Source organism: Phaethon aethereus (genome assembly GCF_964289735.1).
Source record: "Phaethon aethereus genome assembly, chromosome: 15".
NCBI classification, from domain to species: domain Eukaryota; kingdom Metazoa; phylum Chordata; class Aves; order Phaethontiformes; family Phaethontidae; genus Phaethon; species Phaethon aethereus.
Window position 1 is genome coordinate 5,366,729 of NC_138591.1, and position 25,010 is coordinate 5,391,738.

Genomic DNA, 25,010 nt, shown 5'->3' on the forward strand with positions numbered 1-25,010 from the left:
ACTTTTAGAAATTTCCCCCTGGTTTTTGGAAACGCCAGGACAGGCCGGGGAAGCAAACAGGGAGCCAGCGCTACGGAACCCAGCGCGTGGCACAAGGCGCACCAGCTCGAGCGAACGCGTTGGTGTCCGAGGCCATGGGAACGGCCCCTTCCTCGGCGGCACCGCGGGGCGTAAGCTGCCACGCGGTTGGGTCCGCTTGGGGCTTATTTTGGGGGGAAAGCCGCTGGTGTGCGAGAAGGGAACATCGTTTGATGCGGGGTGTGGGACGTCCACCCTCCGCAACTCGCGGCCACGCGCCACGGCGCCATGTTAGAGCGCGAGTCGCGGCGGCGAAGCACGGCTGCCGAAGGGCGGGAGACCCCCGTGCGCGGGGGCCGCGGCGGGAGGGGGCACGAAAGGCAAGGCCGGCCCGGCCGGGCGGCGGCCCTCCCGCCGCCGAGGCCGCCCGACCCGGGGGGCGCCCGCGCGGGCCGGGGGAGCCCGCGGGGGCCGCGGCGGCCGGGGCGGGGCGCGGCGCGGCGGCGCCAATGGGAGCGGGCGGGCGGCGCCGGGCGCGGGGGCGGTGGAGCCTCTCGGCGAACAAAGAGGGAGCGAGCGGCGCGGCGGGAGGGAGGGAGGGAGGAGGCGGAGGGGGGGTGCGGGCCATGTGGGGCCGCCGGCCGGGGCGCGGGTGAAGAGGGAGGGAGAACGGACGAGCGAGTGAGCGAGCAGCGCGGGCGGCGGCGCTCCATGGCCGGCGGGTCGGGGTGAGGCGAGGCGGCGCGGCGGGCATGGCGGGCGTCAGCTACTCGCCGCCCTGGTGGGTGAGCCTGCTGCACCGCCTGCCGCACCTCAGCCTGCGCTGGGAGCTCACCGCCGCCGACTTCCGACCGCACGACGCCGAGTACCAGCAGGTGGGTCCCCGCGCAGGGTCTGGGTGTGGGGCTGTGAGGCTGTGTCCCGCGTGGGGGCTACTCGCAGCCCGGGCGGGGGGTGTCCGCACGCCCGCAGGCTGTGCGGGGCCAGGAGGCGCGGAGGGGGCTCGGCCCGCCGACGGAGGTGTGGAGGGGGAGGAGAAGGAGAGGCCCGGCCCCGGCTGGGGCTCCTGGGGTGGGTGTCTGTGGGTGCTATGTCTTCCCGGTTCCGTGTGGTGTGTGTCCAGCTCACGCGGGGCAGGCGGGCGGCCTCTCTGCTGGGTCGGGGCTGCGGGGGTCTCGCCGGCCTGGGCCGAGGGCAGGAGCCCCGAGCTGCTTCCAGCAGGCTGGGAGCCCGCGTTCCTCCTGGGGGAAGGTGAGGGGATCCCTGGAAGGGCAGGCGGGAGGCGGCCCGGGCCGGGCGCCCTCGCCGGGTCCCCGCGCTGCCCGGGCCGAGGCATCGGCGCGGCCCCGCTGCCCCTGGCCGGATCGCGACCCCGCGCCGCCGCGGCCTGCGGAAAGGCCGGCGGTGCCCCCCAGAACCGCCTGCCTGCCCGCCCGTGGAAAACGGGTGGCTTAACGCACGAGAGCGGCGCTAGCGTCAAGTGCACGGGAAGATGCTCGTAGACTACTTGTCTGCTGCCTTTTTTTTTTTTTTAAATGCTGCTTAGCCTGTATCCCGTGCTTGGTTGGCTAGGCATGTAATTAAAGTGATTGTGGAGTGAATCTGTGTGCTCTAACATCTGTGTTCTCTGCTGTCATCTTGGAACAGAGCTACAGTGACTCTGCTGCCTCGTTTTGCCACGGTCTCTGGTTTTGAAAACACCATTTTGCTTTTCTGAACATACTTGCAGTGTCCTATATATGCAGCCTCCTATCACGCACACAGGCAGAAAGGCTAGGGCATCCAAACGGTTCTCGTTTATCCTAGAAGTAAAACCTGTTAGAAATACTTTAGAAAGCAGTGTGTTTTGGCTTTTTGTTTGAAACCGATGAACAGATCTGTGGGCTGAAGCAGAGCAAAATGTAAGAGATGTATGTAAAGAGCAATGGGTACATACTGGTCTTTAAACCAGTAAACAAAATGGACTTTTGACCTAACTTTCTTATTTGGGGCTTCAATTTGTTCATTTGCTTTAGTTCCCTTGCCTTAGCAGAGTTCAAGATGGCCACGCACTGATGTAACGCTGCACAGCAACTTCACGTATTTCCGTGACCTCAGAGGGTAGCTGCCCTTAAAACAAGGAGTGCGAGATGCTGAAGATTGGAAGTTAAGAGTTCATGGAAAGATGTTCTTGGGAGTCTGTTATCATGAAACAAGCACTTGTTGACCTTTGAATTGACAGCAGATATATTGTTTTTCACTTAAATTGCTTAAAAGCATTCCTTGCAACAATCTGGGGTTGTGTTCATTTGTCAGATAATTTTTCTATAGTAATCATATTCTGACTTAAAGCCTTCTGCTGTTCTCCTCCTGTGTAGCTGCCTCCCCTCCCTTGACGATATTAAGGACTTCTTGCACAGCAGTAGATGGCCTTTTAAATCTTAACATCAGCTCGCAAGAAAAAGTCTTATCAAATCCAAACCCAAATGTCTGGATTACTGAAACGTCTGTCATCAAGAGAATGATTTGAGTAGCAGCAGCTTTGCTGGTTTCAGCGTTGGTGAGGGATAGCAAGCAGGCTCCGGTAACGCAGCCCATGTTGTCGGTGTCGCCGGTTATGTAACGAAGCTGCTGTGGCTCTGCAAGTTGACTCTGGAGTTCATAGCCATGTAGATTAATTCTAATGCAGTGAAACAGGGAGACTTAATCCAGGAGTGGGAACTGTAATGCTAAATGCTTTCTCATGCTTTAAATTGTTCTGAAGGCCTTTTGGTTTGAATCCTAGGGTTTTTTTCTGTTAGCTTTGTTATGGATTTGCATCTCTTGCTCTGTTTGCAGTCTATGCTGCATAGTCTCCCCTTTTCTTTAGGAATCTTTCATATTTGTCAGGCGAGATCATATACATCCTGAAAATAAGAAAGTCTGTTTTTTTCAATTTAAACTCTGCATATTTTTATTTTCTTTGTAGGTCTCATTGGCACTAATTGCATGTATTTTCTATTCCATTAGTGGTTGATACCCCGATTCTTAAGTATAAACTGTTAAACTGCACGCTGCACTTGAGTTCTCCAGTGGCTGAAGAGAGGTCAGTGGGGGATGCTAGCTGGGATTTTATGGGGATGGGGAAGGGCAGAGTGTCCCTAGCTGCAGTAAGGAAGGATTACCTTTAATAAACTGAAAATACCTTTAAGTTTCCATGACTTCAAGTCAGTGGGTAGGTAGACTGTTGTCATAAATAGGCATACAGCAGGGCTCAGTGTCCCATCTCATTCCGATCTGTTATGAGGAAGGAAGCAACTTAATCTTTTTGATTCTTCAGTGTTTCTCTGGGAAAGACTTCCCAACCCATGACCGTGGCAAAACATTTCTTTCCTTATAAAACTGTTTTCTTTAGTAACCTCTTGGTAAGGACCTACCTTTTTTTGTACTCATGTTTTGATGATAGACTTTGAACTTGTGCATCAGCTGAACGTCCCACTTCAACCAAAAGTGAAATACAGTGGCTTGGATTTGAATGTTGTCATGTCACTCGTTGCAGTGCCACATGTTCCTGCAGGTGAGGAGGCTGCTGATTTAACAGCCTTTCCACCCCTCCCTAGGAAGGATTACTGTAATGTGTGAGCCCCTATTCCACTGAAGCAGCAGACGAGCTATTGTTCCCTGAAACCTGTCTGAAGTGTGTGTAGCTTGTAAGTAAGTATGTACTGCTGGTCTTTGAAATCTAGGTCTTTGTTGTGTCTTCTGGGACCCTGGATGATGTGGAATATCTAGAAGGATGTAGATCTAATGGCTAGTTATGCTGTCCTGTCCCATGTAGTCCCTTTTGTCAGAGCAGGAGGGATACCCACTGTGCATTGGCCTGTCTCAAGGCGGCTGCGTTCATTGTGTACCAACCTACAGGGGCTTCCTCCTTTTGTCTGAGAGCATGGGAAATACTTACGGCAATGTTGTTGCCAAGGGCGAGATCAATGCAGCTGCAGGTTTTGGCTGTGTACCTTCTTCACCCGAGTAGGTCTCTAAAATGTTCTTTCTTGGTATTACTTACTACTTATCTTCTCCCACAGTGTATCTTGTTGCATTAGGTTAGAACAGTGTGTGTGCAAGTGTGGAGGAGCAGAACAGATCCTTCCCCTCTGGACTAGATTGTTTAAAAATGTATGTGTATACGTATGTCCTTCAGATGCTTTACTACTGTCATGACAAGCTGTGGACAGCAGTACTACTTGTTTCCTTTTTCTGGGGGAGTGGAGGTGAGCTTCAATGTAGAATGAGCTGGGGTTGTGATCCTTCTCCAGGGGGTTTGGCATGCTGGTGAGTCCTGTCAGAGCTGCTTTCCTGTGCTGCTTGCAGGACTTGCTCCATGGAGTCATCCCTATGGAAGATCTTATCGGACCAGTTCTTTTCCTAATCCTCCCATGAATCATTTGGGTTGAAGATATCTTGATATGAACAGTTTTGTTCTGGCTGTATTCTCATCTGAGTCATACTGCAGTGCTCTGCAAAGCCTTTTCATCGTGTAGTGAGTCACAAACTCTGGAGTGAAGGGTATGTAAAAATGGAGCAAAGCTCGCTCGTGGTTCTTCTGACAGCATCATGCTAATACCAGTTCTGGTCTCTGTACCTTTTGCTGCTGAAGAAATTATGATGATCTTGCCGGTACTGTCTACTAACTTTGCAGTTTGGTTAATTGGACCAGTAAGATGGCCCTGAGACTGCTGCTGTCACTAGTTTAATCTATTTAGTAATGTAAGTACTTCTAGTTGTGATTTAGTTGCACTGCATTGAATTTACTTTATTCCTCAGGGTAGAGTTGGTGAAGAGGCTTGAGGTAGTATGGAAGTTACGTGCTGGAAAGAAGTAGAAAAGCTTTTTAATACAGCACAACAACAGGTAATGGAGTATCTGCTTGAGACAGGGTGTCTTTGGTACTGACAGAAAAGGAGCCTGCAACACTTTATTGTAACTCTTAAGTCACACTGTGTGCTGAGAAGTGTACTATAAACAGTGAAGAAGAAAAGAGGCTGTAAAAGCTAAGCTACAGAGCACCCTGACCTGAATTTCTGCTTTTTCTTAATTGCTGGAAAATGGCAATGTTGACCTGAATCTGTGTAAACACATGGGTTATGCGTGAATTGGGCTAGAATAAAGCAAAATTCTCCAGCATCTTTGAAACTCTTTCCTTGCACCACTCTCATGCTTTTTCTGTGAGAGTCAGAACTGCAAATGCATGGATAGTAGGTGTAATGGCAACTGTATGTGCTCTGGAAAAATACTGCATGATTGATTCACACCAATTGAGATGCAGAACCATGCTAAAGGAAGCATTGATAAGAACAGAGGTATGCTCTGGTCCTTGGTTTTGAGATGGTCTCTTCAGTGTTGTCACCCAGGAGTTTCCTGTGGTATATCTGTCAGTGCTTTTGTGTTGTAGCATTCTTTTTCTAGTACTGTATGTGTTGAGGAGGGGATCCAGCAGTGAAAGGTGCTGTGTAAGCCCAACGATGCTTCCCTCTTTTTGGCTTGCAGACTCTAATCCAATGCATATGTGTTTGGATCTGTAGGCAAAGGTTCAGCAAGGAATTAATTGTCAGGTACTTTCTGTCTCTGTGAGGCTGTTTTCCCTACACATAGCAGCTAATGTCGTCTTTGGAAGTATTTCTTGGCTGCAGAAGCACGATGGATCCTGAACTGCCAAAAAACTTGGATTAGAGAGATTGTTTTAGAACTTCCTCTACTGTACGGGCATCTTATTTCAATTCTGAAACCAAGAGTCTTTCTGTAAATTGGAAACATATGTATTAGTCAAGTTGGATGACGTGTTTTTGTCTAGTTGGCTCAAAGTCAGAGGGTAATGTGCCTTTCTTAAAGGGGTTAGACTGAAGGTTTCTTTCAAGAATACATGGACCACTTCCAACATCTGATCAGCTATCCTGCTGTAGCACTAGTTTCTTCATATTTCCAGGAGGTTTAGGTGATCCCAGTTAGTAGAATCCAGTGTTTTCTAATTAAATTGAAGTTGCTTTTAGGTTTTTAAGAACTGATGGTAAATTCCCTCTTCCCTTTACTCATTAAGTCTCAGTTGCATGAGTAACCATGCAGTAATACCGCTTATCAGCAAATTGGTACTGTAGGCTGACTCCTATTCTGCGTTCAGTCTGGAAGAGCCTTTACAGAGGAACTGCAGCATAATGAATAACCAAAAATGTAGAATCAAGATGATTTTTGATGGCTGATTTTTACCAAAGGTAGACATCCAATGGTTTCTGTTGACCGTACATCTAGTCATGGAGCAGCATACAGTATACAGCCAGGAAAAAAACCAACCTTTGCCAGCTTTCTGTCTGCAGTCTTATATTTTTTTTTTTTCTGGTGACCCACGCTGTGCTGCTATGTTTTCAGATGGTCTCCTGAGAACTGACAGCTTCAGGAAACCTGGACTGGAGATTACCTTACTCTAGTCAAAAAAAGTAACTGTTCTGAAGGTGTGGTTTTAGCAGACCAAAGTACCCACAGAGGAGTGAAAGGTGACTTTGAGAAACGTGAACCATGTTGTGGGCAGAGGAGGGAAGGAGATGCAAGTGAGTGTGCAAAGATGTAAACCATGCTTGCTTCATCTGGCTAGAATCCTAAAAATATTAATCCTGCAGAGAGAAGATGCTTTTGCCAGGCCTGGTGAGCTTCCCAGTCTTAGGAGACCTCTATGCAGCATGTGGTGCTCTGAAGGTATCATGCTGGTCTTAGCTGGAAGAGTAGAACCAGAGTTAAAAGCATTAGTCTGGTCAGGTGGTGGTCAGCCACTGGCACCTTGGAGCTTCTGTACCAAGACAACATTTGTCCTGTTGAAAATACTCTATTTTCTACATGAGTGTAACAGCTTATGTCTCCTGCTCTGGATTTAAGTACTTACGAAGTAAATCTTGGGTAATGCATCCACTTCCCCTGAGTGCTGCCTATATATTGCACTTACCTGTGTGTACACAAGAGTTTATCCGTTTGGAGGAGCTGACATTCAAGAACCCTATATTGTGCATTTGCTTTGGAAAAAGGGAGTCTAAACAGGAACTGCAAATGCACATGAGAGTCTCTAACCTTCAGTTTGCCTCCAAAATGATATAGCTACTTAGGAAGCTTATCTTGGTGTCCAGCTGCAAAGCCTGATCTCTAGCATTCTGGAGAAAGGACCAATCAAAATCAGTTAAGTCTTACCATCTCTTCCCTGTTTTTTTTTCTTCCCTTCAATTCTTAATGCTTTTTTGAGCAGAGGAAAATCCATGCTCTTCAGGTTAACAAAAAGCCTTTGTTTAAATGTTGATCCAATAAAAGAAGCAGTGCTTCAAGCAGGTGTTTGTGTGGATTTTTAGTGCTCCTTATTTTTCTTTATTAGGGAAAGTGAGAAATTCTCACTCAGAAGAACATATCCCATTAGGCATGACTCTGGAGATTAAGGGTGGGAAGTCAGGTGCTTTTCTCATAATCCCCAGGCTTTGAATGTGGATTAAGGAGCTGTGCCACAAGTTGTCTTGATCTCTTACTTGTATTTTGGAATTAGATTTATTTTTGAACCAGTAAACAAAATTCTGTCTATTGAGGATGAGATAGACAAAAGTTATGGGCCTTTGTCACATCAGGTTTCTTGACGTACATATCTTCAGAACAGACAGTTGGAGGGACAAGTACCTTCCTATCCCTTGGCATTTCTCCCTTTTTTTCTTTTTTTGTCCCCTTTCTTCTAGGACAAGGCTAATGTTATACCTCTACTCCCCTATCAGCACACTTACTGATGAAGTCCAGAATCAATGGTTCACGCTATTTGTGTTGATGTGGTAAGACTGTATTGTCAGAGCTTGTCTGGTCAGCTGTGTGTGACTCCTTTCTGGGGTCACTTCTGTACCTACAAGGATCAGTTGCTGAAGACATGGTGATGACTAATGCTTCTCCTGAAGTTGTTCTTTTACGTTCTTTGATGTCAAGTGAATACGCTTGGGCGGCTGCAAGCAAGCAAGCACTGAGTAAGATGGTGCTCACTCTTAATTTTCTTGAGATGGAGGGGAGTCACCTAACGTCTTGATGACTGTCGGTTCTCCTCTTGTTTCTGTTTTATCTTTCAGTAGTAAACTTTCCACCAGTTACGCTGAGATTTCCCATTCCCCTTGAGAGGGTAGGAGAAGTTGGCTTGTTTTCAACTGAATGTAATTCCCATAGCTGGGGGAAAGGATGTGATGTCTGGGAATTTACTTTCTCTAAGATTCAGATGAAACTTGAGTAACTTTGGAATATATCAGGATTACCTTCTGTACTGAACTTTAATTCCCACTTTCAAGACATGGATAAGACTGAAAATACTCAGGGACATACTGGCATATGCTGGAGAGTTGTCTCTAATGATAATATAAATAAAAACAAAACCCAGTAACCCTGCTTCCCTCTCAGCAAGGCTGTCTGTACTTTCCGAGTATGTCATCCTACCAGTTCTTTGTTTTAGCTGATGATGATTAACAAGACAGGAGAGTTAAAATCAAGGAGGATCAAGTTCATGCAATATTTTTAGTCCTGGGTATGCACTCGGATAACAGTCTAAAAAAAAAAAAGCCATCACTGTTAGAAATCCTTCACTTTCCTCCACTTCAAGGAGTAGCTGAGACTGATTGTATTGCACTGGTGAAAGACTAGGAATTTGTTACGTTTATTCCCGAACCAGAAATAGCTTTTGCTGCATCGTGAAAGCGTCTGCAGGTATCTAGTGAGTAGTCACTGTGGGGCAATGCCATGCTGATGCTATTTCTCTTTCTATTTTTTTCATATTAGATGAACTAGGAAAGAGCAAAATACAGTGCACTTTCATGCTGCAAAGGCTTTAATTTCAGACTTCTTTTTTTTAGATCTCTGGGTAATGATCCACTTGTAGTTTGAGTCTGATCTTATAATTGTGAGCTTTAGGATTTGGTAAGCCACAAATGTGCATGTTCTTGCAAAGTAGTCGTGTGCTTAAGGCTGCAAGAAAGAAAAAGTAGGTTAGTGTGCGATACACGGACACAGCAGTTGTTGTAACTCAGTCACAGTAACTTGTACAAATTCCCTTCTCTAAGCTCTTGGGTATGAGGGCAACACTTACAATAATGTGTGCTTTCACATGGTTATCAGGTTGCTTTCTCCAGCAGGTGTAATGTGTGCCAGACTTCCTTTAAGTTACTTTTGATGAAAAAATGCTGATTTGTTAAAATAAGAGCAACATTGAAACCAGCCAGGGGAAAGAGCTGACATTCCCCTTCACCCTCACTTAACCTGGAGCTGCACCCTCAGATAGTGATTTCCTCGGTCAGTGCTAAAAGCTTTTTCTGGCTGATATGTCTCAGAATGGTGCCACACGCGCATATGCATGAAAGTCCTTTGTAGTGTGAAATTTGGGATGAAAAATACTGCTAATCAGTCCTAACAATGCCAGACTTATTCCTGGACAAGGGGAAATGGGAATGTGGGGAATGGATGTTTCACAAACGTATAACGCATTCAGACACGTTGTTATGCCAGTGTTGGTGTCTGTGCACGGACACCCTTTTCAGCCTGTAAAATGCTGCTGTTCATGCAGAGAATTTAAACAAGCCTTCTATTCAACACCGAAATTCAAAATAACGCCAAAATCCAAATGCAGACACTTCAGCTGCATAATAGTGTCTGTTACAAGGAGGGCTCAGTGTGGTAGATGATGTAATGCTCCTTAAGATAAGGCCCAAGCTGGGGGTAGGGAGGGAAGAGGGTGTTGAAGGAACCATTAAGAGTATTGGTAATGGTATCAAAGCTATCCATAGGGTGTTAATTAGCAAAGCTGAGTAATCCCAAAGTTGACTGGGTTACAACTGCTCATGTGGAAGAAATGACCGATTGCTTGGTGCTACCTGTTTTCTCTTATTAACAATTGCTTTAGTGTTGAATAGTACATTTCTGAATAATGTGGTGGGCAGAGCATGACCTCACCGTACGTCCTGCTCTTTTCTTGGGGTAAGCTTTCTTGCAGTTTAAGTGTGCTCAAGTTCCTGTAGCTGATAAACTGGTAATTTTGATACTTGCTATAGTAGCTAAGATTTCTTCAGTCTACCAAAGAGATGCCTTCTGTTGCGTTGCTGAACACGATGCATCTGGGCTGTGCCTGTAGTCTTGCTATTTAAGTGCCAGTCATAACGGATGATGTTACTGTTCTGAGGCCTCGGGCAGTTTGTTATTTTCCTTCCTCCCTAAAGTTACATTTAGCATATATTATTTTCTTTAGCTTAGGAATAGTCCTTCTTCATGTTGCTTCCTCGCTGCAAGTGCCTCTGTAGTCTCCTCTCGGCTGGCGTGGCCAGAGGGGTGGCATACAACTGCCGCCTCGCATACGGCCCCTCCGCCCCCTTTCTGCCTTGTTTTACAGTATTCACTCCAGGAAATGCTGAGAAAGCCGAGAGTAATGGAATTCATGAAATTCAAGCTGTGCTTCAATGAAAACGTGTTTTCAATTTCTGCCTCCTTGGGAGCCTGAGACTGAACCGTGATTGTCGGCGCGGGGTGGGGGCTGGGGCGGTGGGTGAATGGAAGTGGTGGAGTCAGCGCTCTGCACAGCCTCTCGCCCGGCGTCTCGCCGCTTCCCCGCGTTCAAAGGCTGGTGTGTGCTTTGTGGCAGCTTCAGGAAGCATTTTTGTGTTCGGCTGTCCGAAAGGCCCAGGCGTTTTCCTGCTGGGTTTGATCTGGCTGTCGGGGTCCGAATGACAGCGACATGTTGGAGAGGAACGTGATGGGGGGGAAGCATCAGCTGGGGGTGGTTTATCCCTCCTCTCTGCTCTTGATCCTGCTCCCTCTGTCCTTTGAGTGTCCTGCTGCCACTTAAGGGTGAGAATTATAACGGTGACTCAAAAGCCTTTGGTAAAACTCATTAATTCATTTCTCCTTTAATTAGACACCCAGCCATGGGCTTATAATTATCAGAGCCTAGGAGCGTTTGCAGCTGTAATAAGCTGTGCCGCATCAATTGCAGAAATCACGGCTTTTTGGCAAATGCAGATGTGGTGAGCTCACAAAAACTCAGTTTGGTTTTTGGTGAGGAACATGGAAGGGCAGAGAAATGAAGGAAGCAGCCGAGAGCGCGCAGTGGCTGACCTCTGGCTGAATCTTGCCTGGTGCTGTTAACTGAGAGGAAAGGGTGGAGTTGTCTTGCTTATAAATATTTTTTTTTTCCTTGGGAGGTGTAATAATGTAACTTTCAAGGGAAGAAAAGAGGAAGGAGACTCTAATGACAAGTTATGCAAACATCTTTTCTTAAAACTTTAGCACCTGAGGGAATCTTACTTTTGCAGTGTAACAGGAGCTGTTGCAGCCATTGCAAACAGCGCCCATTCTGCTGTTTGGAACTTAGGGAATGGCCAAGTGTGTTACAACAAAAAGTACTTTTTTTGAGCCTTCTGCGGTGGGGGGTGAAATCAATAGTAAACTTCCATAATTTTGTAATCTCTTCTTGTTTCTGAAATATCAAGGAAGGCAATTTTAAGAACTAACTTGTGTGGGTGATCCCCAGCAACAGATGACTAGGGTCTTCTGAGAGAAGTTTGTGCTACTTCTGGTATCTTTGAAATACTTGTGCTTTTTTTTTTTTGCAGAAGGAGAACTAGAGGGAGGGCTGAAAGGACTTCAGGGAAGGACTTGTTATTTCTACCCTATTGCAACTCTACTTGTTGTTAGGATTGCTGTAGGTGCAATGGTAGACCCTGAAAACATGATCTCCATTTAGCTTTGGACTGACAGGCTGTCAAGTGCAAGCAATACCAAAAGGCACAGACCTAGGAAAAGGCTAGGGACGGTGATAGCTGGCTGTCATTGGACTTGGACAGGTATGATTAAAAAGATAGATTTGCTTTTTTGTTCTTAGGATTTGAACTTGAGTAAGGCTAAACTGAACGCCTTGGACTTGAGTAAATGGGAGTTATTGCACAAGATTAGAGGTACTTCTAGGCAATGACAAGTACTAATGTTCATGCTCCCTTAAGAGGGAAACCGTTTTGGTTGTAGTAGGTGGCAGGAAAAAAAATGGATCAGCTGTGTTTTGGGTCTTTTTCTGTCTGGATTTAGTGGAAAGCACAGATAGCACATCCAGTGAAGATAGAATGATTTGCTTGACACTTCTCCTGTAGCTAAACAGAAGTCTTTACTTCAGATGAGAGTGCTATTTTAAAAGCACAGTACAGTGCTTCCTTGTATGCCTTTTTAGTATTTCAAAATGTGTCCAATGTCTTCTGTTTATCCTTCTTGTCCTCAGCCTGAGTTTTTGTCAGCTTATGAGACTGAGTAGTGTGTAGAGCTTGGGTAGGGCAGGGTTTCATCCCTGGTTTCTGAGGTCGAATACACTGCATCACTGGCCATTCCTTATACATGTATGTACCCAACATTCTTATAGGTTAGACAACAGATGTTGAATCAACCCGAGTAGACAAATTGGTGGGAGCAACAAATTTCTAAGGTTAAAATAGCCTTTCATTCTCATAAGTACAGCCAGGTAAAGATCCTGGCAAAGTTCATGGCCGGTCTCAGAGATCATGTTCTGGGGCAGGTTGAATGCTCTAACAGTGAACCTCTTGATCACTGCAGGGGTTGTTTTTCGAGCTTTTTCAGCTTGACCTGCTGGAAGTTAAAATCTCTTCAAACACAAGCTCTTCAAAAGCATTTTAAATGCTTTAATATTAAAGGGTAGACTAAAGGTGATGAATATAAAATGTCCAGTGCTGTTGACAATCTTCCATATGGACAAGTGGTACTCTGGGATGTGCTTCCAATGCCTGTGCATTAACAGGCAGCTCTTGGAGAAGCTGTGTGAGTGATAGTAGATGCTGGGAGCGTTCTGCTGAGGTGTAAATAACAAGGTTGGACAGTTTACACTAGCTCTGCTGTTTTTATTAGTGCAGCTTAGCTTTTGCCTCGGGCGATGTGGAGGTTATGGGTAGACGGAGGAAGGGACAAGCTGTTAACTCGCCTCCTTTCCCAGCAGAAGATGGTGAGAAGGTATGGGGATCTTCTTACTCTAATCCTTCCTTGGTGTGTTAATCCTTCTTGTCCATGTACTTGCATCTCAAGTCTGAAATTCTTAGTGAGGCAACTTACTTACTGGATCACATGTGTGTCTCACTCCAGTGCCCTTTCAACCTTTTTAGTGTTTGTGTGGATTTTGTTGCAGCTATTAAAATTCAGTTGGCTGCTATAGTATTTCATCGCTATTAATTTTGTTCTCAAGAAAATGTTGCTGTAAGAGACTGCTGCTTGTCTTATTACTGCTCCTAATAGCATTTAATAGCTATTTGCTAGCTATCGTGTATTCTGCCTGTGATTGACCCACCTCTTTATGTGTTCCCAGTGCTGAAGAGGACTGCAGATCCAAGTTTCTTCAGTGGGTAGATCTGAATCGCCTTCTGCTGATGTCAGCTACACTTTAGTCTGGGAGGAGATGTGCCTCTTGTACCACAGCAGTGGCGTATCCAACAGGTGAAATGTAGTTCTGCAGGTATAACCTATGGCAGGACTTTCAGCACTAACTTAATTATTAGGTTTGGTTTACTTGTGCTGGCTTCAGTAAGAGTGATCTTGATTATTTGATGCAATAAATGAAACCAGGACGGGTTCCTAAGAAAGAACCAGTTTTGAGGATAGGCCTTGAATGCTCATTGCGGTTTGAGTTCAAACCAGGCGTGTCTGTATTTCTTTCCCTTCCGAAGTGCTGCCTGATGTCTGATGTGGTGAATGCTGAGCTTTCTTTCCAACAGCTGTGCCTTCACACAGGGTCCACCAGCAATTTAGTTCTTTACTTCCTACTCAAGCACATGCACTACCTCTTCTTTTATACTAACACTAGTCCTACAAGTCTCTCATCCTTGGGGATATACTCAACTAGCTTTTGACATGCTATTGCCTTCTGACAAGTCACTGGTCACTTCTGGGAAAACGGAGATGCTGAGTATTTTCTGTGTAGGTGCACTCTGACCTTGGTCAGTGCGCAGTCTCTCCCATGTGCTATGAACATAGGCTAAATGTAAACAGGGCTCAGAGCTTCTGGAAACTACAGTGTAGTCCTCAGCTTTATTCTCAGTGAGGAATATTTTTTTTCTGTTTGAATAGGACACATGTGAAACAGAACCACAGGGTTGTTCTAATCCTGCAGTAAGGAGGTACTACATGGTGCAAAGTTTGATGTTAACTGCAAGCTATATATTCTTTTTGTAGTCAAAACATTAACTATACAGGGATAAGAATCTTGTTCTTGGTGCAGCTGTGGTTTGGATTGTGCAATGGCTCTTTGGCCATACTAGGGTATTTCTGTATCGCCTGATCTAGATTCGTGTCCTGATAGCTGTAACCATGCTATAGGCCGGGAAGAGTTCAGAAGTGTGCACGCATACATACGTACCTACAGTTGGGGGAACAGTGCTAGGCACTGCATGTGAGCATCAACGCTGTACTCGGGGTGCTGGCTCCTTGTATGATCCTGGCTTTAAAGATTAAAGCTCCTCCAGTGCTGCCAAGTGGGGTCTCAGTAGGTAGGAAAGTGTCTTGTTTGGTTCCCAGCTGCTTGCACGGAATGGGGTCTTTAGGCTATTAATGCTGCACTCTTAGCTGTCATGTATTCAACTTCCAGGCAGCACCCAGATAACCCCCTATGCTTGTGCCCCTGGTAAATAGGCTTCAGAGTGGGGTTAGGCATTCCAGGCACGTACGCTGTCCTGCTCTGCTAACTCAAGCTGGGTTAGTCATGCGTCTCACCAAGCGTGTCAGATCTGCGACGGTCTGTCTCTTGCTTCTGCCCTCTGAATCCCTGCTCTATAAAAGACAGCGATCAACAAAAGGGCAGTAAAGTTCTGGATCTTGGTTGTGTGATCTTTTCACTACTTTCACCCTGATCTTTGGGCTAAGGAGATGGCGTTTTGAGTGCAGAAAAATTTCCAGAGTCCTGGGGAAGTGGCTGGGGCTGTACTGTTCAGCTGTAGGGCACTGTCTAAAACTAAATAGTGGGAGCCAATGACAAGAAAACGCAATATCTGACTTTTAGGAGAAAACCAAATGAAAACTTGATGCTATTCCTCATAGTCAGATTCTGCCTTTCAAAGCTGCTGTTAAAGCTCAGAGTCATTACATAGGGATTGCTCTGTCACATCTTTAAATACATGCAAAAACCTGCTCGTGTTCCTTCACTTACATGTTTTCCACCTGAAGTTTTAATGTAGTGACAATATAATCACTTCCATAGCAACCAGCATGTTGTACAACAGGATCATGGTGCCCAGTACAGATGGAGGGCATGAAGAATTTAGGAAAGAAGGATCCCCTCGTGTAAATACCCTCATTAACGTGGAGCGAAGAATGGTAAATTCAGTGACGTATGTGTGGAGAGCATGCTGTGTGGCACCTGGGGCAGCGTCACCAGAAGGAAGGGTACACATACATGTGTGTAGCATGACGTGTGTCCTTCAACTAATGCAACAAGGCCTTAAGAAGGTGAATCTGTGTCCTCAGCAAACCAAGGTAAACCCTACAGAGAGCCTGTTACTGACCTCAAGGTGCAAGTGCAGCAGGCTGCCTTGTCTCCTCTAATGTGATTAAAACCCTGAAGGCACCAGGGGCATATTCTAGCCATTTCCCTTCCCACCTTCCTCCTTCTCACTCCTCCATCAAGAACACCCTTACCTCCCAGTCTGGAGAGGGAAAGGTTTGTCTGCTACAAAGTACTGCATTTTTTTTCCCACTAGTACTGTCTGTAGAGTTGAATTAAAATGCTTTCTCAGTACACATTCAAGCTTGCTTTCTCTTTTTAGTAAAAACTTGAGCTGGCTGTTTTGTTGTTAAAGATGATGGGAAGAACCAGCAAAATCAAAAGCTTCTCTTTAGCTCCTTCTGCAGTGAGTACTAACAGTGTCTTGTGATGTTCCTCTGCAGACCCATAAAGGAAAGAGCTACTTTACTTGCACACAGTTACTGCAAGAGGTATCGTGGTGGGTTTTATGCTGCACAGAGTTAAATGAAAACAACCACTGAATGCTTTGTAAGAGTGTTTGAGCAGGTGCCCTACTCTACTTTGTTCTGCAGTTTATGCACCGCTTCCATTCAATAAAAAGCAATGTGAAGACACTAGAGTTATTGCAGATATTTGCTTTGTGGCTTCAGGGTATCTTATCTTGGGGCTGCTCAAAACTTCTTTCTAGTGAATTGCTTTCACTTTGTGCAGTGTTTGGGTGATGTAACGAATGGTTTAATTGCTTCAGTGAGTCAAAAGTACTGCTTGGCTTTTTCCCAGAAGCCTTAACACCTGCTAAAAGAGTGAAGAATTCCAGGCAACTGCTGCTAGCCTGTAAGTGCTGCAAAAAGTCTCTTGTGAAAGATCCAGTTTTCTGTATAGGTTGGGAGCCAGATAATGTTCCCCACCAACTTAAAGTGGTTGGTCAGAGCAGATCTAACTCTGTATTGCTGCCCAAACTACCTCTCTTGTTGATGGCATTTTTAGTGAATTGAGTTTGTAGCAAGGGATCACTAGTGGTGATAGAGTGAAGGAGGGCATGGCGCTCTTCTTTCTATCTTCAGAGAACCTGCAATGGATGTATTTATACTGATGGTCCTGTACTTAGTGAGGTCTGCCAGGCTCACCTTATTAGAGAATAAGCTTCTGTAAGGCACATTGAGCCCTATACTGAAGCTTATAGTTTTCGCTTCTCTTTGTTCCTCACTGGCGTACTCTCTGAAAATAAGTTCACAAATGTGGCTTACAATACCTGTCTATAAAGAGTAGAAAGAAGATCCACCCTTCCCTACACACAACTCTTAAGTTTGAGACCTCAAGTGCAAATTGAATGTCTGGTGCAACCTGGCTTAAAAGTATGTATAGAACTACTCAAATGCAAAAAGATACACTCAATTCCCTTCTGTGGCATCTTTTATAGGAGAGTTCCTAATGAGCCTGGGGCATTTCTACTTACAAATTGGTGAATCCCACTTTAGTCATAATGTTCCAAATAGGCAAATTACTGATCTGCACAGCTAACAAGGTGTTTGATGCTTCAGAAGAGCTTATTTCAAATGCAAAGTTAACTATGAAGGTAAATGTGGATATTAACACTGGAGGTTATTATAAAGCTAAGGAATGTGATTGACTAGTCAAGATAGCTGGCTGAAAGTCCATCCAGCTGCAGTAGTGAACTGAAAGACACTGAATTAAAAATAAACAAGGCAGGAGATGGTTGGCAAATAGCAAATAAGTAACTAGGCACCAGTTCCTGGTGTAGATCTGATGAAAATGTGTTTCAGGAACCCTAACAGCCAGAAGAGGTGAGATCATATATTTCTGCGTTCAACATTGGGGAACCTCTAACTTCAGAACACTAAACTGGTGGCAGCCTAACAGCTGTTTTTTTTAAATAGCCCAATTTTTTTTTAGTTTCTGTAAGAGCTCCCTGGAGGACTGGTAAGTGCTTTTTTTGTTATTGTGGGTTTTTTGTTTTGTTGAGTAGAAGTGGCCAACTTTGGTGATGTTGCAGAAAGCATACTGAAGTCATTACGAAACACCACAAGGTGTGTGGATCACTTGCTAAGCTAAAGGTCAGAGGAACCACAAGGATGGTTCATAGCAGGAATTGCCCACCGCTCTGCTGTCAAATGGCTGTGGCCTGGATGTTGCATGGGAGGCTGGATTAACTAGTCCTTTCCAAGAGTTTTCAGGCCAGGAATCTATCCTGACTCCATGTCGCTTCAAAGTGCTGCAGCACATGAGTGCATAATAGTCAGTGGATGAGGCAGCTGACTGTTGTCCATTGGATTTCTTCCGCTGCATCCCTCCTCATATTTCCAGTTTGAATGTCAGGGTCTGTGTTTCTGTCCCCCAATGTGAGGCTGAAAATGAAACAGCAGGGTGAAGAGTCTGTGCTCCTGGGTTTTCTTTCTGAAAGACTTTGTAATCCAAAATCTGCCACTCTTCTGCCAATCAGTAGCGGAGAAGATGATGGAGGAAAAGAATCTGGTTTGTGGTTGGAAGTTGGTCCCTCACAGCTGTGTGAGGACCAGGTGAGCAGGGAGCACTGCAGCCTGGTTCTTCAGGTGGTGCTGGTGTGAGTCCTGCTCTGCTGGCTGCTTTTACTCATGTGCCAGATGCAGATGCCGTGATGGGAGTGTGTTCACGGCAGCTGTTCTGAGTGAAGAAGCCTTTCCCTTGAGGTTTACCGGGTGGCCATGCAACACCTTGGACTTGACCTGTTAAGCTCTTAAGCTGTAGTGCTTCTGGCTTGTAATTCTCCATGGGTAGAAAGGGTTCATCTCATGCACTGGTTATTAATCTAAAGGTAGCATTGAGATGACACAGAAATATACAGTGCATACAGTAATTACAGCATAGCTAGCTAGAGACAAAAGAAAAAAGGGCTGGTGGGAAGCATAGCTCAGGATTATACTGTGAGGGGGGAAACTATCAGCCAATTTAGGATGTGAAAGAAAAAGTACATGCTGCTTCTGTATAATTTTGTCCTCAGTGAGTAGTGTTGCTGCTGCTGTCTGAAGGAAGGCTCCAGTGTGTTTGAGGTTTTCAAGGTCAAAGGCACAGGGCTGCTGACTAGAGAGACTGTCCATTGGTGGGAGGATGTGATGCTTTCAAAATGCAGAGCTGTAGGGGTGAGATGAATAGCCTTTTAGTGGGTGGAGAAATGGGGAAAGTCTCCATATCAACAGCAAGTGTCAAAAGTGGCTTATGTTTCCCAATGAAATAAAAGGTGAAAGATTGCGAAGGGTAAGCTGATCATAAGTGGGGAAACCAATTTGCAGTCAGTGCCTTTGAGAGGCGCACATTTTGCTTTTAGCTTGTGGGGGTCACTTTTCCTAGACAAAAGTTGGCACTTAGTGCACCTCTGCATTGGTAGCAGTGTGTAAATCATGCGTAGAACAGTCCTGAAGGAGCAGCGTTGCCAGATGAAGGCCCGTCGGGATGATGGCTGGCCTCTCGGTGGCTGTTGGCAGGTGGCCGAGGTGTGACAGGAACGACAGGGGAGCGTTTGCTGTTATCCCAGTGCTGACACCGGTGCTCCAGGCCGGCGCCGGAGCAGCAGTCCCAAGCAGCGAAGCGCGCTCGGTGGCTGCGACCAGGTGGCAGGCGCACGGCGCGGTTAGCGCGGAGGGCTGGGGTGGCACGTGTTGATGAGGCGTGGGTCTGTGAAGCACTACGCAGCTAAAGCTTCAGCAGGGCGTATGGTGTTGGCATTTCTGCTTCAAACTGATCCAAGCAGTGCTCTGCTGAGAGGTAGATGCTTTGCAGTAATTTCTTCCCCAGATGTAGCTGCTACGAAAACAAATGCTGAAGGACTTACTTTTTGACAATGGCCCTCTCTATCAAGGGCGCTTCAGTGTTTGCGAGTTGCTGGATTAGCCTAACAGGGGTGGCTTGAAGCAATGCTGATAAGAGCAGACTATTTCCTGCTAAAATTATGACCGTGTGACTTACAATTCTGCTGTCTTGCGCATTTTTCAATCCTGGGCTTTAATGGTAAAGCTTTGGCTGCCTGAAGTGTCACCACTTCCTCCTTTGCATCTGTGAATTGCGGAGGGATTTGATGGTGTCCAAGCCTGCAGCACACAGGCCGGGATTAGTGCTAGAAGAGGTCACTCTTTGTTCTGGGAACTGTGAAGCATTACAAAACGTTTCCTCCCTTGTACTGTGTTTGGAAAGACTATTCTTTCTAATAACCCAGGAAAACAGGCTATTCTCAGGTCCTGTGTGGTTTGGGGGTTTTTGTTGTCTGTTAATTTTTTTTTTCAGCATGCAGGTGCTTAGATATACTCAAAGGGTCCAAGAGAAAACTTACTATTGTCACCTTCATTACAAGTTGGACAGAAGTTTTGAAGTTGTTCAAAAGCAACAAAAAAAGCTACCTTTACATTGTAGAAGTCTGAGAACAAATTGACTTTAGGTTTGACTATTTGTACACTGAGAACTCAGGAAATGCCTAATTACATGCAGTCCGACCTTTGCGTGGTTTGTACTTGCAATCTGAATGTTTGGAGAATGAATCCATTTCTCCATGGAGTGGCAGCTCTTTTTTTAAACATCCACAAATTGTGGACTGATTTTTGAAATGCCGTGACTGATTTTGAAATGCACGCTGGAAGTCATGCTTGCATAATGCACAAGAGAGAGTGATAACGCGCCGTGCACAGGTAACCCCTGCCTGTGGCTGAGCTGGATGTCCAGGTTCCGTAACTGCGTGCTCGCTCCGAATGCGCTGGATGGCGGCTGTGCTGCAAACAGCAAGGGTGGAGTGTGCTGTTGCTGGCAATTCCTAAACCGCCTGAAAGTACAAGGTGGTATCTACTGAATTGTTTGTTGGTGAAATTATAAGTAAAGCAAAAAGGTAAACGCAAGCTAGTACAGATCTCCAAAGAAGTTGGGGGTGAATGCTGTGTTTAAAGGGAGTGTCGTTTATGGGGAGCAAGGTTCTAACTAGCTCTTTCTGGCATTATTTGTAGCTGTGTGCTCAAAGTCTCCCTGTTAGCTTTCTCTATGGAAGTCTTTTGCACAAATTCAGCACTGAGCTGCAGCCTTGGAAAGCCAGATTATTATTTTTTTTTTCGATGGCATCAAAGACTTTTTAGCTCCTGAACTGCTGTGGAATGGCACTGCTGTATTGCTGCTGCAGTGCTAAAACCCATGTGCATTGGTGCAACTGCTTCCAGCACCGATTTGGAATAAAGACCTCTGTAGTCCTTGTTGGACAGTATTTCTGTATAAGAGAAAAAAATGATAGCATGATTTAAAATTGCATTTGGGCTGTCAACAAGGATGTTTGTCTGTGCTAAGTCTCTTCAGGCAAGACCTCAGCGGAGGAATAGTGCAAAACCGTGGTTTCAACGTGGTGCTTTTGTGTAAATGGGGCCTAAACCTGAGGGCCTGCATGGGGAATCCTAAAATTGATGCAACTTTTATATCCCTAATAAAGTTTACAGCTTCAGACCCTTTAATCATACCTATCTGAAGAGGAAGTTTGTGGCTCCTGGGGTCACGGTCCAGGAGGGCAGCTGCAACACTTTGCACCCTGGAGCTGCTCAGTGATTAAATGAAGGAAGTGACCTGGCCGAAAACAGGTTTCAACACCGGCGCAGAGGTATGTGTGATTCAAGTTATAGCGTAACTAGCCCTGGTGCGAAAAGAAGCAGTCCTGCTAACTAGAGGCCAGGGTGTTTGAGCGGCTGCCCAGTGGACCTGACTGAGTACCTGATCCAGGTGTAAAACTCTTTCTTCTTGTCAGATGAGTTGTTGTAACCCTGGTCTAGCATAAACCTGGCGTAGGAACCAACTGTGAGCCAGGAGCAAGGTACCTACCTGTGCTTCATAGTGCTTCCGCACTAAGAGTTGGGTGGAAAAGTGCAGGATGCACAAGGCTTTGTGTTGGATCTCCCTTTTGGAATATTTTGAGGTGTTGAATCAATAAGAAGAATTCAGGAGCCAAATAAAAGGTCCCTGCCTGACTTCTGTCTTCATGTGACCCCATAGTTTTTTCTAAACCGTAGCTTTTTAAAAACAATCCTGGAAAAAACACATTTCTGGGTTTGGCTTAAGAGAATAGCTGTTTCTTGCCCTTTATGACTCCTTTCTGGTTTGGGGTCGGAAACAATGCTGAAAGCTGATAGAACAAGCCACTGTACCACGGTTGAAAGGGCTCTGTTATAGTATTTTATTTCTGGTTACTTTGTGACCTGCAGAATTGTAGCTGAGTAGGGAATATTCATGTTAAAGTGCTAGCTCAACCCATTCTTTTCAGAGTTTATTCTTTCTTTGTTTCTCTCTGCCCTGAAGACCATGCTCTTTATCACTTTAACAGTCTTGAGCTGTTCTTCTTCCCATATGACCAGCTGATCAATTTTTCACTTCTACAGCAGTAGATTATGTGTGACTTAATGCTCTCATTGGGTGATACATGTGCATCTCCTCCTCAAAGTGTATTAAAGCGTTGGACATGACCTGTGAAGTCGCACGCAGCCATATTCTGTTCACGTTGGGTGTCTACAGTGGGACAAGCAGTAACACAAATGACTGTCTTCACAAGAGCCCTGGAGTTCAGCTGTGTGTCAGTAACGTAGCTACAGTCTCCAGCTTCCCTAGAAGTTCAGTTGCAAGTCTATCTGCATTTTGAAGCTCTTTGCAGAGGTGTACCTCTTCAAAAGGGTAATGAGGATGAAAGCAAGATACAGGGCTGTGTGACTAGTTCGGGCCCATCCATTTATCAGGGAAATTGTTTTCTAGTCCTGCATACAGATAAAAGTGTCAAGCCTGATAAATACACTCGAGCTTCTTCACTTCTTCATTCTCCCTAGAGTTTAGTTTCTAGAAAGAAATATTAATATGTAAAATATTGGAGATACTCACCAGGGATCAAGCTGGAGTGGAGACAGGAAGGCAGGAGGCAGGGATATTTTAATTTTGAAGCTGGCTGGATAAACAGTCAAATGAACAAACAGCTTCTTTTGTTTTATAAAGACTTTATTTAACAAAAAAAAAGGAAGGGAACTGAACTTCATACACTGATGTGTCTGGGAGGGAACATCCTTTCAGATGTTTGGTGTGTTGGAGATAACAGCACCCTTCCTTTAATCAGTAGCCTTTTTTGCAAGTGCTTTTTTAACGCAGCCCAGAGTCAGTGAGTCTGGGCTTCTGGGCATCTTATTTCTGTGCTCTGGTTGAAATAGCTCTTCCTGCTGGAATCAAAATCGGAAATGACCTGAGCTACACACGCTGAACAAGGGGAAGGTGGGGAGTGGCTTGCTGGCTGGAAACCTGTTAGTTCTGTTTATCTGTTCAGTACCTTAGAAATAATTACTTTTTTAAAAGTTAGGAATTTGGTGAGTTGGAGCATTTGCTGTCTTGTTATCTATGGAAGTATGATACTGGGGAAAAGTGGTTGTCTTGTAAGCTTTTAGTTATAGTAAAATCTGTGACTAATATGGTTACATAACTTCCCCCCGCCTTTACTAGAGAGAGCTGCCTTGAATCTGCATCAGAACTATTAGTCTTTTTATAAAGATTGACATGCTTGCTGAACAGGAGAATGGCAGTCAGATGATAGCCATGCATGGGATATGGCTGGACATACTTCAGCCCCATCACATTGGTTTGCAATGTCACATTGGTCACATATGGTATGTAAATGTTATGCTGTTATTCTTGGGCTCCATAGAAGAAGTTTTAAATTAACTTTAGAACTGAGAACCTCTAAAATAGTTCTCTTTTCTTACAATATCAGCATACAGGTCAATATTCAAAAGAGTTGCTTTACTTTAAAGATAGTAAGCTATGTTGATACTATTGAATGCTTTAGTCTGAAGTGCATAAATGTGAAAGGGCTTCTCTTAATTGTTGTGGGAGTAAATTTTTCCCAATGCCTGTTTGGTAGGGAGTAGCCAAAGGATCTAGATCTTTGCTATGGCTTAAAGTTTGTCTTTTCAGTTGGGGGGTAGAAGAAAAGAAAAAAGGGTGTGTCTAAAGGACAGACTGAAGTGACCAACATGTCTTAAATGTGAATGATGAGGTCTTCCTAAATGTAAATGTGTTGCCCTGGCAATCTACGGGTGCTTTTATATTTTCTTTAGGATGGTCGCTATCTTCAGGCTAGCAGTAGTTCTCGGGGTTGGTCATGTTTTCCAGAGGGACAAACTTAAGTTGAGGAACGATTATAGTAATGGAGGTCTGTGAATAGCAGGTCTTTCCTATACCTAGGAGAGACATTTTTGTGCCTGGATAAGGATAATATAGGATATGAGGATACTATATCCACTAAGGATATGAGCAAGAAGGACAGAAGGCTAAACCTAGCTTGTCTAGAGATCAAGTGCTCCACTAGAGTGAGTATTAAAAATAGTTTGGGGAGCTAGAATGGTCTTTGGTGCCTACAGCAATGAACTACATGAAGTAAGCCTGATTGAGTCCTGGGACATCAGAGGCTTATTTTGAGCTGACCTCTTGTACAAAAGGGGTTGAAAAGACAGCCCTTGCAATGCAGCTTGTCCAACTTGATTAGGTTTTATCTGGAGCTTGATTGAATTTGTGGACAAGATTATGAAAAGCAACATGGCTGTCAGTGAGGTGAGTAGTCTTGAAGGAGAAATTCTCTAGTATCCCAGAGGGTAGTGCTCTTAAGTTCAGGCAGGAATACTGGAATTCATCAATTTAGTTACAGGTTTTAATAGGGCATTCTTGCTGCTGTGCCATCAATGATACTAGTTTAACAGCTAGCTTGCATGGAGCTTGTTACCCTGAAATTGGTGTTTGCTTAAGTATCCTAGAAGTGGAGGGTTTTCTTCCCATCTTAGCTGTTACTAAAGTGGTCTTAACCCCTGGGATCATAGCTTTTCTGGGAAAAGCTTTGATCCTCAAGTGTGGCAGCAAAAAAGCCTTGCTCGTTAGGGTGGAGTTGTGTCTGCTCTAGTGGGTCAGATTGATATCCACTACACAAATATTAAGATGTGTTGTTTAAGTAAGCTATCCGGAGGTCATCAACTATCCAAAGTCAGACTCTCATTTAAGGACATGAGGATTTATAGCCTTTTTGTAAGATGAGAAGAAAATGGAGGAAAACCTTGATATCTTCCCACTGTGGATGGGGTAAATGACAAGCTTTAGAAGGAGCCATGCTGCCTACAGTTTCTTTCTTCTCCTGGCTCTGTCTTAGTAAGCGTGGCATTGTCTACAGCTCGCTCAACACACCACTGGTGCCATCTGATTGCTTAAGCCTGGTGAGAGCCAGCCTACCCGTCTTGTGCTGAACTGTCACAACCTTTTCATGTTGGTGTTCTTGTTTTTCTTCTGTTGCTAAATGTTCAGCAGTGATGCTGGACAAGAGAAAGAAAAAAATCTGACACTTTCATATATAGTGGCAGCTGTTAATGGGGGGAAGTAGTACTTTGTCAATACTGGGGAGAACTCACTTGTTAAAACTATGCTTTTTACCTCTCTTTTGCTGAAGTAAAAGCAAGTTGATGCGGAAATA

General features: G+C 45.1%; 1 protein-coding gene across 1 annotated transcript in view; it reads left to right on the top strand.

Annotated features, from left to right (window-relative positions):
- Nucleotides 1-770: 770 nt before the first annotated feature.
- Nucleotides 771-25,010, top strand: part of TTYH3 (tweety family member 3) — a gene marked incomplete at both ends in the record, with an annotated part of 74,558 nt that continues 50,318 nt past the window's right edge. The window contains one exon of the mRNA XM_082006817.1: nt 771-893. Coding sequence (XP_081862943.1) covers nt 771-893 — 123 coding nt within the window. The remainder of the gene's footprint in view (nt 894-25,010) is intronic.